The 15587-nt window shown below is 39.1% G+C and overlaps 1 protein-coding gene across 1 annotated transcript; it reads right to left on the reverse strand.

Annotated features, from left to right (window-relative positions):
• Nucleotides 1-9076: 9076 nt before the first annotated feature.
• On the reverse strand, nt 9077-9880 carry LOC136350198 (uncharacterized). The gene has a single exon (XM_066301709.1). The coding sequence runs from the start codon at nt 9878-9880 to the stop codon at nt 9077-9079; it is 804 nt and encodes a 267-aa protein (XP_066157806.1).
• Nucleotides 9881-15587: the final 5707 nt, after the last annotated feature.

The raw sequence follows: 15587 nt of genomic DNA on the forward strand, positions 1-15587 counted from the left end.
GTGCTTACTGTACGGTATGCGCAGCACTCCCTAATATTTGCAACTCGTTGGACTTTCTTTATTTTTTCTCGATATCTTCTGTGTTTTAGGGCTTCTCCCCAGATCTGGCAGCCGTACGTTATTATAGATATTCCCACAATGTGCAGCAGTTTTTTCTTGCTTTGCCTTGGCCCATCGATGTTTGGCATCAATCTATTTAGGGCTCTTACTGTTGTTTCTGTTCTCTCTACCGCGTACTGTACATGTCTTCTCCACTTTAAGTTTCTTTCCAGAATGACCCCCAGGTACTTTAGTTCATTTTGTGTTTCCATTTCCCTTCCACCTATTTCAAAAGCCATATTCTTTAGTTTTTTGCCTCCGTATAACATGATTAGGTTTGTTTTTTCTATTACAATCTTTAATTTTTTTCCTTCTATTGCTTCTATTATTCTCATTAGTGCCAATTCCATTCTATTTTTAGTCATTTCCTTTGTTCTTGCCGTTACTACTATTGCTGTGTCGTCTGCAAATCCAATCACTTCCGTGCCTTCCGGCATTTCCAATTTAAACACGTCGTCATAATAAATGTTCCAGAGCGCAGGTCCCATTATCGACCCCTGGGGCACCCCGCATGTTGTTTTTATTTCCCGCCCGTCCGTTGTAATTATGTATCTGTCCTCCAAATAATCTTTAATTATGTTTTTCATGTATCCTGATATTCCCTTTGCTTCCACTGTCCTTATGATTTCGTTCCAGTCCGCGCTGTTGAATGCATTTCTAATATCCAATGTTGCCATTGCGCAGTATCCCCGATTTTTACTTGCTTTTTGTTTAACCTCTTTGACCTTTTCTATGACTTTTTTTAGCGCCTGCGTCGTCGACTTTGCCTTTCTAAATCCAAATTGGTTTGTAGATATGCCTCCTTGTTTGTCTATTTCTTGTTGTAGTCTGTCCGTTATTATTCTTTCGAAGAGTTTTCCCATCACATTCAATAAGCACAGTGGTCTGTATTTTTTCTTGTTTTGTTCCTTTCCTTTCGTTTTTTCTATAAGTACTAGCTTAGCTTTTTTCCAATTTTTTTCCAGCGTCATTTTCTTGATGTTTCCATTTAGTGCGCTTGCAAACATCTGTGGACATATTTCCACTGCCCATTTTATTGCCTCGGGTGGGACTCCGTCCTGTCCGGGTGCTTTTTTTGTTTTAATTCTGTTTGCCGCGTTTTTTATTTCTTCTATTGTTATTTCCTTTATGTCGTTTTCTTCTACTTCCTGTTTTTGCCACTTTTCTTCCGTTTTCTTTGGGAAGAGTTCCTCTATTGCTTCATCTTCTTCTGCTCGACTCATTTCTACGTTTTTGTGCTGTTTCATCTTCTTTAATGCAATTTTGTATCCTTGTCCCCACGGGTCATCATTTATTTGCTGACACAGTTTTTTCCATTCATTATTTTTCGCTTTTTGTATGGCTTTTTTCAATTTCTTTTTTTGTTCTTTATACTCTTCCCTCTTTTTATTTCTATCTTCTTCCGTTTCTTGTCTCCTTCCATTAATTCTACAGTTTTCCCGTTTGGCCCTTAGGCATCTTCCTCTTATTTCTGCAATTTCACTTGTCCACCAATATACTTCTTTCCTTCTAGGATTTAATGTTTCTGTTCTCGCAATTGTCTTGTCTCCCGTTTTATTTATAATTTCTTCAAGTTCTGTAGTTGTTGCTTTATATCCCATTTTTTCACATGCTATTTTTAGTTCTGTTTGGAATAATTCTTTGCTTTTCTCGTTTATTTTCCATCTTCTCTTGTTTATTTGCCGTGGAGGTTCGCTTTTTTTATTTCTGTGTTCTGTTTGGAGTATGTAATAAATGTTGTTGTGGTTACTCAGATTTTCCTCTTCTCCCACTTCCCATTTCGTTACCTTCAGTTTGCTTTTATTTGGTACCATTGTTATATCTATTACTGAACTTACCCGATTGGTTTCGAATATGGGCTTGTCTCCTACATTGCACACTGCCATATCCATCTCTGCCATAAATTCCTCCATCATTCTACCCCTTTCGTCCGTTGTTGCCGCGTTCCATAGTTTGCTCTTTGCATTAAAATCTCCCGCAATTACTGTGTTGTTCTTATTCGTTTTTACTTCTTTTTTTAGGTTCTCTAGGTATTTTTCAAAATCAGTTGTTCTCTTGTTTGGTGAATAGTAGCAGGAGTATATTGCTATCTCTTCAAGATCCACGCCCACAAATCCATTTCCGCCTTCGGTTGCCCTTTTTGCCTTAATTTTTTTGTTGCATACTTTTATTGCCACGTCCCCTTTTTTATCTTTTATCCAGTCTTCCCCTAGTTTACCCTCGTTTGGTTCAGCCACCAGGCATATGTCTATTTGTTTTTCCCTAATTGTTTAGTATAATAGATCCATAGCATCCCTTCTTCTACCTAGGTTTACTTGTAGTACTTTAACTTGCATTTATTTTATTATCCTTCTTCTGTTTTCGTTCTCTATCCTTATTTTTTCAACCAATTCTCTGTAGTGTCTGCAGCTCATGCTGTCTGTTCTGTGTCCCTCTTCACTGCACGTTAGGCAGTAAGGCCTGTTGCTGCACTCCTTTGCGTTATGTCCCTCTTTGTTGCATTTTAAGCATTTTTTTTCTGTACTCGTTTTCTCTCTGCATCTTTCCATTCTGTGTCCTATTTTTAAGCAATTGTTACACCTACTCGGAGTTATTTGTTCCATAATTCTGCATCTGTTCCACCCTATTTCCATTCTTTTCTCGTTCAATAGTCTGTTTCCCATTTCTTCGGTAGTTTCTACGTATGCGTATTTTATGCCCTGTTTGTTTTATTTATCATTGTTACTTTTGTTTCCTCTTGTTCATGGTCTTCCTCCGTCTTGTATTGGTCAATTGCCCACTTTATGTCCTGTTCATTAATTTCTTTAGTGATGTCCCTTACTATTATATGTTTTTTTCGGGCTGTTTTCTCCACTTTTGCCTTTCCCTTTAATTCTCTTTCCAAACCTGAACTAACCTGAACCTTTTTTTTTTTTTTTTTTTTTTTTTTTATAGAGGAGGGAAACCTTCAAAAGGTACCCGGCCTGATGTTCGAGCGACCGGGTTATGTGGGATTCACCCCCTGATGGGAGATGCCTACCCACTAAAACCCTCCTCTCTTCACCCTGTGTCCCCCCCGGAACCGCCGTAAGGCATTACTTCAGGGGGGGGGGGTGGCATTCACTACCCATTCGTGTTCCTTGCCTCTCTCGCTCTATTCTCCCGCTCTCTCTCCTCCTTTACTTTTGTCGTAGTACGTACGAACACAAATGATGCAATACACCGAGATGTTAATGATGAGAAGATTTTATTGAAAGTACTAGTTTTTCTTTTTTTGTACTAAAACTTATATATCTAAATTTGACATACACTATCTATTCAAAAAAAACGTTAAAAATATAATTATAAATGGTGGTTTACTAAACCTTTGACAAAACCATCTAAGCAACAAAAATACCTATAAACAACTACCCGTCGACATTATTATAAGGGAACCATTTACTGGTACCGGTATTAGGTAAATGATTTCAAACCTTGACCTAAACAAGGTATACCACAATACTCCCCTCCTAGTAACGGAGGTAAGAAAGTAATATTACCAGTTGATACAATTTAAGAACTATCGAAGCGGTGGGCAAAAGTAATTAATTTACAAAGAGAAACGTACAGTTTTAATTTGTGGTTGTTTAAGAAAAATATGAGACTGATTGTCTAAATTTTTATTTGGAAGAATTAAGAATGCTGGTTTTAGTCCATCTTTGGAAATATTCACTTCCCTATTTCTAATAAGGACTGTAAAAAATTTGTCTTCGCGCTTTATAACAAGAAAGGGACCTTCAAAAGGAGGTTGAAGAGGTTTTTTTATAGAATCATTTCGAACAAAAACGTGTGTACAGGTGTTTAATTCAGGAGCTATAAAAACTTTCTTGTTAGAATGATGTTTAGAAGGAACTGGTTGAAGGGATTTTAATTTTTGTTTGAGTATTTGTACAAAAGAAGAATGGTCCATAACGTCATTGTTTTGTTGAAAAAATTCACCAGGAAGTCTCAAAGTTGTACCGTACAACATTTCTGCAGGAGAAGCTCCTACCTCTTCTCGTAGTGTAGAATGTAATCCAAGTAAAATAGTTGGTAATATTTCTGTCCATCGTTCAGTGGCATAAGCCTTGATAGCTGTTTTTAAAGTTCCATGTCATCTTTCAATTTTGCCGTTTGTATGAGGATGATAAGGAGAAGAACGAGCACGTTTACAACCTAAAAGTTGAGATAAAGAGTGAAAAAGAGAGCTTTCAAATTGGCGTCCTTGGTCTGTAATAATTTTGATAGGAGTACCAAAACGACAAACCTAATTGTTGAAAAAGGTAGTGGCAACAGTTTCAGCTGACATATTGGTCATCGGATAGGCCTCTGCCCAACAAGAAAATCTATCAATAACCGTGAGGCAGTAGGTAAAACCATTTGATGAACGCAAGGGACCGACGATATCTAAATTAATATCTTGGAATCTGGGATTTGAATTTGTTTGAGAGGTGTAGAAGTATGTTTATGGATTTTTGTTTTTTGACAGCCAATACAGCAACGTGTCCATTCTCGGATATCTTTATTAATTGAAGGCCAAACGAAACGGGAAGATATTAGCTTTATCGAACCTCTAATACCTGGATGAGAAAGGTTATGAAATTTATTGAATATAATTTGACGAAAAGGTTTGGGAATAAAAGGACGAATTTTGGAATTACTATCGTCGCAATAAATCAGATCTTTTGAATTTGGAATTTGAAATTGTTTTAAATGAAGAGATGTATGTTGAAGATTTTTTAAAATGTGTAGAAGTTCGGGGTCGGTAGCTTGAGCTTTTGAAATTTTATCATAATCAACAGAATTAGGATAAGAAATGGCCTGAATTCTGGAAAGCGAATCTGCAACAACATTGGTTTTGCCACTAATGTGGATAATGTTAGTTGAGAATTGTGAAATGAAATCCAAATGTCTCATTTGTCTGGGTGAAGCTTTATCAGATTTTTGTAGAAAAGCATAAACAAGCGGTTTATGATCTGTATAAATCGTAAACGATCTACCTTCAATAAAATGACGAAAATATTTAATTGCTGAATATAATGCGAGTAATTCGCGATCATAAGTGCTGTATTTTTGTTGAGTGTTTGAAAATTTCTTGGAGAAAAAACTTAGTGGTTTCCATAAATTATTTTATAATTGCTCAACGACTGCTCCCATAGCAAAATCTGATGCATCTACTGTCAATGAAATTGGTGCTGACGAACTAGGATGTACTAATATAGCAGCGTTAGCCAAATCATATTTACAAGTATTGAAGGCTTCTATAGTTTCATCGGTCCACTTGATAGGTGTTTTATCATTCTTTTTGCAGTTTTTGTGAAGATCATGAAGAATGATTTGGTGATGTGCTGCTTGAGGTATGCATTTGCGATAAAAGTTAAGCATTCCCAAAAAACGTCTAAGATCAGAAATTGATGTAGGAAGAGGGTAGTTTGAGATGGTGGAGACCTTCTCGGGAAGAAGTGAAGAACCTTTTTCAGAGATTTGGTATCCGAGAAAACGAACTTGATGTTCACCAAAAACACATTTATCTAAATTTATTGTCATTCCATATTGATTTAAACGTTCGAAAATAATTTTTAAGTGTTCCTTATGTTGAGTTTCGCTATTCGATGCAATTAGGATATCGTCTATGTAAGAAAAACAGAAATGCAAATTTCCAAGTACAGTGAAATCTCCCATAAGCGGACACCGGTGGTCGTCTTCTATTTGTCCGCTTATAGGAGGTGTCCGCTTATTAGAAAATGTGAAAATATAGATGGGTTTTTTAAAACTTATTTATTAAATAAATATTTTATTCAATTAAGAGAGTAAAATAAGAATAATCTTAACTAATCAGCCACAAAAAAAGAAATATTTTAAAATGAGAAATTAACAAGTACGTATATGTATGTACATGTATGTACTACATATATACATACATATTTAGGTAACTAAAGTTTAGAAGTAAAATACTCAGTAATTGAAGTTTGACGGGTCTTTTTCTTCATAAAATCCTCTTCAAAATGTATCTCTAACTTACTTAACATTTCGAATCCTCTCAAATCACTGTTCTTCAAAGAAAACTCTTTTAATTTATTTACATTATTAAACGCGTCACTGTAAGAATGGATTTTACTATCGCTCATATTATTGTTGTATATCATCGTATCCGATTCATCTTCAGAGTCTATCTCTTCCGTGTTTTCATTAGAAATTGAAACTTCCATTTCTTGATCTTCAACTTGAACAGCGTTATCAACATTAATAAAAGCATCTGTATCAGTTTGTTCATGTCCAGCATGTCTCATCATTTTGCACACCTCCGCAAGTTTTGATAACGGGACTTCGTCATCTGGGTCCCAACCCTCACCTGATATTGGTGTAACTTCATATTTAAACCCAGCTTTAGTAAAGCAATTCTTTATGGTCGTAGAAGATACTTGTTTCCAAGCTGAATGAATGAAAAACACCGCCTCCAGTACATTTATACATTTGGCTAACTCATTAGCGTTGTTAACACTGTCCATTTTTATTAAAATGTGTCTTAATATAATTGAGCGGTAACATATTTTAAAATTCTTTATTATTCCCTGATCCAATGGTTGACACAAAGCTGTCGTATTTGGTGGTAAGAAAATTATTTTGATATTCTGCAGATTGAGGTCTCTTGGGTGAGAAGCGGCATTGTCCATAAATAATAAAATCTTCCGTTTTTCCCTGGCCATTTTGTGATCAAACACTTGTAGCCATTCTGTCATGATATTACTTGTCATCCAAGATTTGTTATTTGAATACCACGTGACAGGTAAAGTACGTAGGTCCAACTTCTTGAAACAACGAGGCCTTGCTGATTTTCCGATAACTAAAAGCTTTTCCTTCTCACCTGCCATATTTGTACAGTGTAAAATAGTGAGGCGTTCTTTGGCCATTTTTCCACCCGCACATTTTTCACCTTTTAAAGCGAATGTTTTTTCGGGTAAGGCACGAAAGAAAAGGCCAGTCTCGTCAGCATTATAGATATTTCTTGGCTCGTAGTGTTTCAGTAACACCGAAATATTGTTCTTGAAAATGGCGACGTGCTCCGTATTGACAGTAGCAGCCTCTCCTGAAATTGAACGAAACGTAATGTTGTGTCGAATCCGAAATTTTTCAAGCCATCCAGAAGAAGCGCGAAAATCCTGGTACCCCATTTTTTCTGCAAGTTCTTTCGCCTTTGATCGAATTATAGGCCCTGATATAGGAAAATTTTTATTCCGGGCTTTAACAAACCATTCATAAGTTAGTTTGTCGATGTTAAATCCCTTAGTTTTGAAGAATGATCTCTTCTGCTCCGAGTTAAATGATGTAACACAACTGTTTAATAGTTGTTCTCTCTTCTTAATTATTTCACTTGCCTGGGTTTTTCCTATATTAAATCGGGCCGCTAAGTTACGTACACTAAGTTTTTCTCTATCGTAAACTTCCACTACTTGCAGCTTTTCTTTTAAAGTTAACAGACGTTTTGTTGGAGCCATTATTAACATATAAACACTAAAAACACACAAGGAGAAATACTACTACTACTACGACTACTCCGAACGTTGCGTTAAATACAAATGTAGTAGACAAAAATAGTGGCATGGTTATACATACATAATATGCCTTTCGGGAGTCCGGTAATTCCCCTACGAAAGACGTGCGGCCAGGCAAAACGTTGCCATTCGTTAAATATATTAAAAGGAACGGCAACGTTCATTCGAAAATTATTTCCTGGTCGCGGGCTAAATAAATGTCCGTTTATGAGAGAAAAAATGTAAAAATGGAGTTAGATTCAATGTCCGTGTCCGTTTAATAGACAGTCCGCTTAATAGAGAAATATTTATTAGAATATCTTATGGGAAAGAGTTGGTCCCCAGAAAACTGTCCGGTTATTAGAGAGGTCCGCTTATCGGAGGTGTCCGTCAAGGGAGATTTTACTGTACTTCATTGATGAAGCGTTGGAATGATTGTGCTGCGTTTTTTACTCCAAATTGCATCCGTGTGAACTCGAATAGGCCAAAAGGTGTGATGATAGCTGTTTTTGGAATTGATTCTTCTTCGACTGGAATTTGATGATAAGCCCTAACGAGATCGATGGTAGAAAAAATAGTTTTTCCTTCGAGGAAATAAGAAAAATCGTGTAAGTTAGGAACAGGATATTTGTCATCTACAGTAACTGAATTGAGTCTGCGGTAATCACCGACTGGTCTCCAATCGGAAGAGTTTTTTTTGGGGACCATATGAAGAGGACTGGCCCAAGGACTATTGGAAGGACGGCAGATACCTAAGTCTATTAGTTTTTGGATTTCATGTTTAGCCAATTTAAGTTTGTCTGCTGAAAGGCGTCGAGGTTTTGAAGAGATGGGAAGACCCTCTGTGAAAATGGTATGAGAAGTATTATGTTTTACTGAAAAAGGAGAAGAAGAAAATTTGGTGATTTGTGGAAATTTGATTAAGATATCAAAATATTTACATGATGAAGGAATTGAATGTATTGAGGAAGTGGTGGAACAAAATGATTTATCAATATTTGAAAGATTAATAGTACTGTCGATAATTCGTTTGCGACCCAAATCAAGAATTATATTATGAAAATGTAAAAAATCTGCTCCAATGATTGCGTGATTTGTTTGTGCTACAATAAAATTCCACGTAAAAGATCTTTTGAGACCTAAACTAACTGTAAGAGATCGGGTACCGAAAGTAGGAATACGTGTGTTATTGGCTGCAAATAAAGTGTACTGCAATGGATTTTGTTGAATTTGAAACGATTTGGGTAATAACGAAACATCGGAACCAGTATCTATAAGGAAGTGAATTCCAGTTAGAGTGTCTCTAATAACTAATCTAGGATTATTAACAACATTATTTTCTAGTCTAACCTTGTTGAAATCTGTCTTGAAACTACTTTGGCGATCCTTTGATTCTACGTCGTCTGTCGCCTTGAACGACGTAGTTATAGGTTTTCCGACTTGAAACTTCATGGAGGCGTACATTTGTGAGCCTTGTCACGAAAATTTAGATGGTACCAGCACAAAGAGTCTTTAAGAATATTCGTTTTTGGAGAATTGAGTCGGTAGTTATCTTTTCTTAAAGGGGACTGTGATCTGTTCCGTCTTTCCAAATTTTCGAGACGTCTAATTAGGTGTTGGTAGTCTTCTGAAGATGTTTTCGTGCTATTATTATTGACTTTTGAGTTACAAGCACATATTTCGTGATCGATTTGACAGTTCTGTTGAATTTCCACTTCTGCAATTTTATCAGCTAAATCTGCCACTTGTTGTAAGGGTAAAGAACATGTCAAAAGAGCTACTTGCATTTCACGGGGTAATCTCTGTATCCAAAAGAATTTAAGGATCTCCTCGGGTAACGATGCACCTCCTAAAATTTTCATTTCTGATAGGAAAACTGAAGGTTTTTTGTCATCGAGTCGAAGTTGTGAGAAGAGTTTCTTGAATTTCGTTTCTTGGGATTCTGAAAGAATGTCCAAAATTCTTCGACGAAGAGTTTCAAATTTGTTGGTTGCTGGTGGATTAATCACTAAGTCTTTAACACAAACTAAACTCTCTGTATCCATCACTCCGATTGTAGTATGAAATCTTAATTCATCTGAGAGCACTCCGTTGATGATGAACTGGGATTCTAATTGAGCGAACCATAATTCGGGATCTGCTCGGCTAAAAGGTGGTGTCCTCATAAAAATTCGGTCTTTGATTTCATTACGAGGTTCACCAGGTTCACCGTTAGCTTCTGTACGATCTGCGTTTCGGCCAGAACGAGACATGTTTGATTAATGGAAAATGATCTGATGAATTAATTGATGAACTTGATAACAATTCACGTCGGTGTAATCACGTCGGGGTCACCAATTGTCGTAGTACGTACGAAGACAAACGATACAATACACCGAGATGTTAATGATGAGAAGATTTTATTGAAAGAACTAGTGTTTCTTTTTTTGTACTAAAACTTATATATCTAAATTTGACATACACTATCTATTCAAAAAAACGTTTAAAATATAATTATAAATGGTGGTTTACTAAACCTTTGACAAAACCATCTAAACAACAAAAATACCTATAAACAACTACCCGTCGACATTATTATAAGGGAACCATTTACTGGTATCGGTATTAGGTAAATGATTTCAAACCTTGACCTAAACAAGGTATACCACACTTTCTTACTCATAATAGCTCGCAGCATGTCGGTTACTGCTCGCCAACTCTCCTCATTCTTCAACAAACACTCAGCGATGTTCTCTCTCGTAACACGCACACCCCCTAGTTTTTCTCTCGCTCTCTCTCTTTCCATTACGTGCCCTTCACATTCAAAAATTGTATGATCCGGTGTATCCTCAGTTCCACAGTACCAGCATTCATCCGTCTCCTGTTTCCCGATCCTTTTAAGGTAACTTCCGAACACCCCGTGTCCCGTCAGGGCCTGAGTTAGACAGTACTCCAGACCCCCGAACTTCCTATTTACCCAACCTTTCACGTTCTTGACAAATACTTTTGTCCAGCCCTCGTAGTCGTCCCATCTTCTCTGCCATTTTACAAACAGCAACTCTCGCGCTTCCGCCCTACTACCCGCACCTTTTTCGTATATCATCGTTCTCTCTTCTATTGCCAGATCCATAGGTATCTGTCCCGCAATCAGCGTTATAGCAGTTGTCGGGACTGTCCTATACGCCATCGCAATCCCTATCGCCATCCTTCTGTTCACCCTTTCGAGCCTTTCCACTTGCACCCTGTATCTACATACTTCTTCCCATATCGGCGTGGCGTACAGCACCATCGATCTCGCAACTGACGCAAGCAGACCTCTTTTTTTCGACGAGCATCCGCCCACCCTTGGCATCAGTCTCGTCAACGCATTCAACGCACCGTTCGCCCTCAAACATACCTTCCCCACGTGCCCTGAAAATCTAAAATTCCTTCCAACTTCCACCCCTAGATAAGTCACAGACTCCTTACTTTTTATCACACTCCCTCTCACCTCAATTTCTACATTCGTCACCTTTCTTCGACCTTCCAGAATCACCATCTCCGTTTTTTCAGGCGCAACTTCCAATCCCATTCTATCTAGTTCATACATCACTCTCCCCACGGTATATTCCGTCTTGGCTGCCAACTCCCTTCCCGTTTTAGACTTCACCAAAACCGCAAACCGTCCGCGTACGCTATCAGTTCCACTCCCTCTTCCATATCCAGCTTCAGTATTCCGTCGTAGAAGACGTTCCACAGTACGGGGCCCAGCACCGATCCCTGCGGCACCCCGCACGTGACCCGACTCCGTCTCTATCCATCTCTCAGACAGATAGGATTTCATCAGGTCCACCAGGTACTCATCCACACCCATACGTTCCAGGGCCTGCACGATTTTCTTCCAAGGTGCGCTGTTAAAGGCGTTCCTTATGTCAAGCAGCACCATCACACACACCTCCCTATCTTTCACCGTTTTCCCCCTGATTTTCTCTAGCACCCCCTTCACTCTCTTCAACGCATCCACCGTAGACCTTCCCTTCCTAAAGCCGTACTGCCTATCGCTCAACAGACCCCTACCCTCAAGCACCTCGTTCAGCCGGCCCACAATCATTCTCTCCAGCAATTTCCCAACTCCATCTATTAGGCATATTGGCCTGTACGACGCCCTCCCACTCGATCCCTTCGCCGGCTTCTCCACCAGCGCGAGCCTCGCGATCTTCCACACCCCCGGGAAGCATCGTTCCCTCAGACAGTCATTAAACAGTCTGAGGAAACTTTCTTGGTGCCCCCTTACGCACTCTACCATGATTTCCGGGGTTATTCCGTCCGGCCCCGGGGCCTTCCTTTTCTTCACGTCGGCTAAAGCTAACTGTAACTCCGCCTTCGTGAATTCCTCCCCCACCTTCATTTTGCTTCCCGGTTTTCCCCACCTCACTCCTGGTCTCGATGGAAATAATTTATCCATTTCCTCTCTCGTTCTCTCCTCTGTTAATTTGGCAACCCTTCTGAGTCCCATTTTCCCAGTCACTATCTTATATGCCTTCCCCCATACATCCTCTTCTACTTCCTCACACAGTTTCTTCCAGCACTCGAGCTTACTTTCGTGTATTCTCCTCTTCAGCTTTCGCTTCGCCTCCTTGTATTCGCTTCTCACACTCTCTTTATCATCCTCACTCCCATCTCTTGCGTTCATCCTTGTCATCTGCCGTCTTAGGGTAAGGCATCTCTTCCTCTCTCCCGCAATCTCTCCATTCCACCAGTACACTCCCTTCCTCTTTCCCCCATTCGCTCCAATTGCTTCGAAGTGCTTATTGCACTTCTCCACAATTGTCCCAATCACTTCCTCCACACTAATTACCCCCGCGCCCGTGAAGAAGCCCGAGATTTCCTCTCGAAAGCGCTCCATCGCCCCCTCCGTCACCCTCCATCTTCTGGTCCCACCCGTCCTGTTCCCATACTCCCTACCCTCGTTCACCCCACCCACCCTGTACCTTATGGTCCTATGGTCACTGAGATTTTCCCCCTCCGTGTCCACCCACCAGCCCTCGACCGACCCCACAATGCCCACCGTCCCCATTGTCACGTCAACCACCGATCCCCCCCTCGATCCCACGTAAGTCAGTACATCCCCCACGTTCAGCGCCACAAGACCCTCCGCAGCCATCCAGTCCTCGAGCACCCTCCCCCTCCCGTTCGTCCGCACCGACCCGAAGACCGGGGACTTTGCATTCAAGTCTCCGCCCACCACGGCTTCACCCCCTCCCGCCCTGACCCCCCTTATCCTGATCGCGATCTTTTCCAACATCCCCTCAAAATCCCCCATTTCCCCGTTCGGTGAGAAGTAGCATGATACCACCGTCACCGACCCGAAACCCACCCCCACAAAACCCTTCCCCCTGAAAGTCTCTCCCGCTGACCAGTCCCCCTTTATTCTAATGAAACTATCCCCGTCCTCATCGCAAATTTCCCTAGCACCCACCCTACGGTTCGGTTCCGATCCCATCAAGATGTCAATTTTATCCTCTTCCATTATTTTTTCCATTAGATCGTGCGCAGCTTGACTTCTGTTGAAGTTGAGCTGCGCAATCTCCATACCCCTTCCCATCCCGCCCCTCCCTGCACCCAATCTCCCGGAATTTTTAGTTTCCAGAGCCATCGAGTACGGTAAGTATACAAATAAATAAATAAATAAACAAATAAATAAATAATTAAGTAAGTATTTGTCCCTTCTTTTTTCTTTTCCTTTTCCCCTTTTAATTTATAGAGTAGGTAAGTATATATATGTCGGAGAAGCACAAGGGTTGTTCATCTTTTCCATTATTCTTTAATATTAATAACTAGACACTAACTAACAAAAGACACTAAGCACTAGACTATAATTAATTATATGATACCGACGAATTCACAAACCACTCTTGTCCCTTTTGTGGGTTTCTCGTGACTACGTCTGCAATCGAAGAGTTATCCCGATTGCGGTATCTTCACCCCTTTTTATATAAACAAATGCCCTAAAGACTAAACATAAACATAGAGTGATAGATGCCCTATAGACATAGACATAAACACTATTATTTACCGACACGAGTTATATCATAACCCAGACACGTTAGTGCTGAGCCAACGTTTCTTCAGTATAAATAGGGACTTTAGCCTTAAGCGGCATTGATATACGTACATACTCTCTCACTCTTTAGACGTTACACATAAGTTCGAGCAGTAGAAGCTTTTGAGAAGTTTTTGAATCATTTGAAGTATTTTGAAGTGTTCTGATAGTTTTGATGTGTTGATTGTTTTCACGGTATTTAACGGTATTTATAAATATTGTTAATATTCGTTTCCTCAAGTAATTTATTGAGTAATAGTATTTTCTCAATAAATCGGTTTTTAGTAAATAAATGTTTTTTTAAAACGCTCACCGCGAGGTCGCGAAGTTAACTGGCGCAGTCGTTCGGATTTTTCGGGAATTTTTTAGTGCGAATCGTTACGTACTAAAAACATTTTTTCGATTTATCGATTAACCGAGAAGAATCTACAAACCGTTAAGTAAAGTAGTTGTGCGGATCGTTTTCGGGATCGTATCGAATTGTCGATAGCGAACTTTCCAAATCGATTTCCAAACCTACGTTAAGAGTTGAAGTTCTCAGAAGAAGAAAATTTCAAGAAGAAGAAGAGGAGTTGGACAAGAATTGCCAATCTCGCAAGGAGCAGTATCTTTGGGAAGACAAGCATAGCTGACCATAGTTTCTGTCCTTATAGAATGAAGATTGAAGTAATAATCATATTTGGGTAAGTGCAACTGAATAATATTTTATGAGCGAAGTCGAGGAGCTATTGAATAGATTAGCCGCCCTTAATTTAAAACCTTCTACTGACTCTATCCCGCAAAAGTCGAGAGTGTATAGGATTAATAATTACAATAAAATGGCAGAATTCAGACCAGAGTATCTAAATTGCATCCCTGAGTTCGATGGCAACCCAAATGACTTGGGAAGATATTTAAGCGTATGTCAATCAGTAATTGATACATTTTATAATTTGCAGCAGCCAAACCATTTCCAAAATGTTTATTTGCTAAACTGCATAATCGGAAAATTAAAAGGTAATGCTAAACTAATTCTTGGTACACAAAATGTTACTACCTGGGAAGAACTAAGAGCCACCTTGAGTAGACATTTTGCAGACCAAAGGGATGAAGTTTGCCTTAATAGAGACTTAGTCATGCTCAAACAACAGCCAAATGAAAGTCCTAGTCGATTCTATGACAATGTTTTGCACATTTTAAATATGTTGTGTTCATATATCAACATTCACGAACATACAGAACAAGGTAGAGAATTAAAAAGGAATTTGTATAACGAACTAGCGTTAAAAACTTTCTTATCGGGATTAAGAGAACCTTTAGGCACTACTATCAGATGTATGCGTCCGAGGGATCTACCCGAAGCCCTTCAATTTGTAACAGAGGAAGATAATATCCATTATCTTAGATCGAGTAATAGACCCCCAGTGAAATCATTCTCACCACATACACATAATAACACTCAATTTCAGAAACCCAATTTTAATAGGTCTAACTTTAGACAAACACACTCATCACCTACATTTGGTCAAAGACCACAGTTTCAGAATCATTCAAGAGAATTTGGTCAAAGACCCCAATTTTCAAACAATACAAGAGAATTTGGTCAAAGACCTCAATTTCAGAACAATCCTAGGGAATTTGGACAAAGACAACAAACTAATGTCTTCAGGCCAAATCAAAATAAACCCCTACCTAACCCAACACCAATGAGTATGTCCACCAGACAAACATACAACACATATAAACCTAATTTCCGTAACAATTTTAATTCACAGAACAGATTTCAACAAAATAATAATCAACAACCCAACTTTGTTGTTGAAGAACTTTACACCTCAGACACTGTAAATGAGACACAAGATAACCACCCAAGAACTAATCGCACAAAGAAACATGATACCCGCTAGACGGAACATGAT

The sequence above is a fragment of the Euwallacea fornicatus genome, unplaced genomic scaffold, assembly GCF_040115645.1.
Source record: "Euwallacea fornicatus isolate EFF26 unplaced genomic scaffold, ASM4011564v1 scaffold_160, whole genome shotgun sequence".
In the NCBI taxonomy this organism is placed as follows: domain Eukaryota; kingdom Metazoa; phylum Arthropoda; class Insecta; order Coleoptera; family Curculionidae; genus Euwallacea; species Euwallacea fornicatus.

Coding starts and splice junctions, on each gene's coding strand:
- LOC136350198 (XM_066301709.1), bottom strand. CDS start 9,880: ATGTCTCGTTCTGGCCGAAACGCAGATCGTACAGAAGCTAACGGTGAA.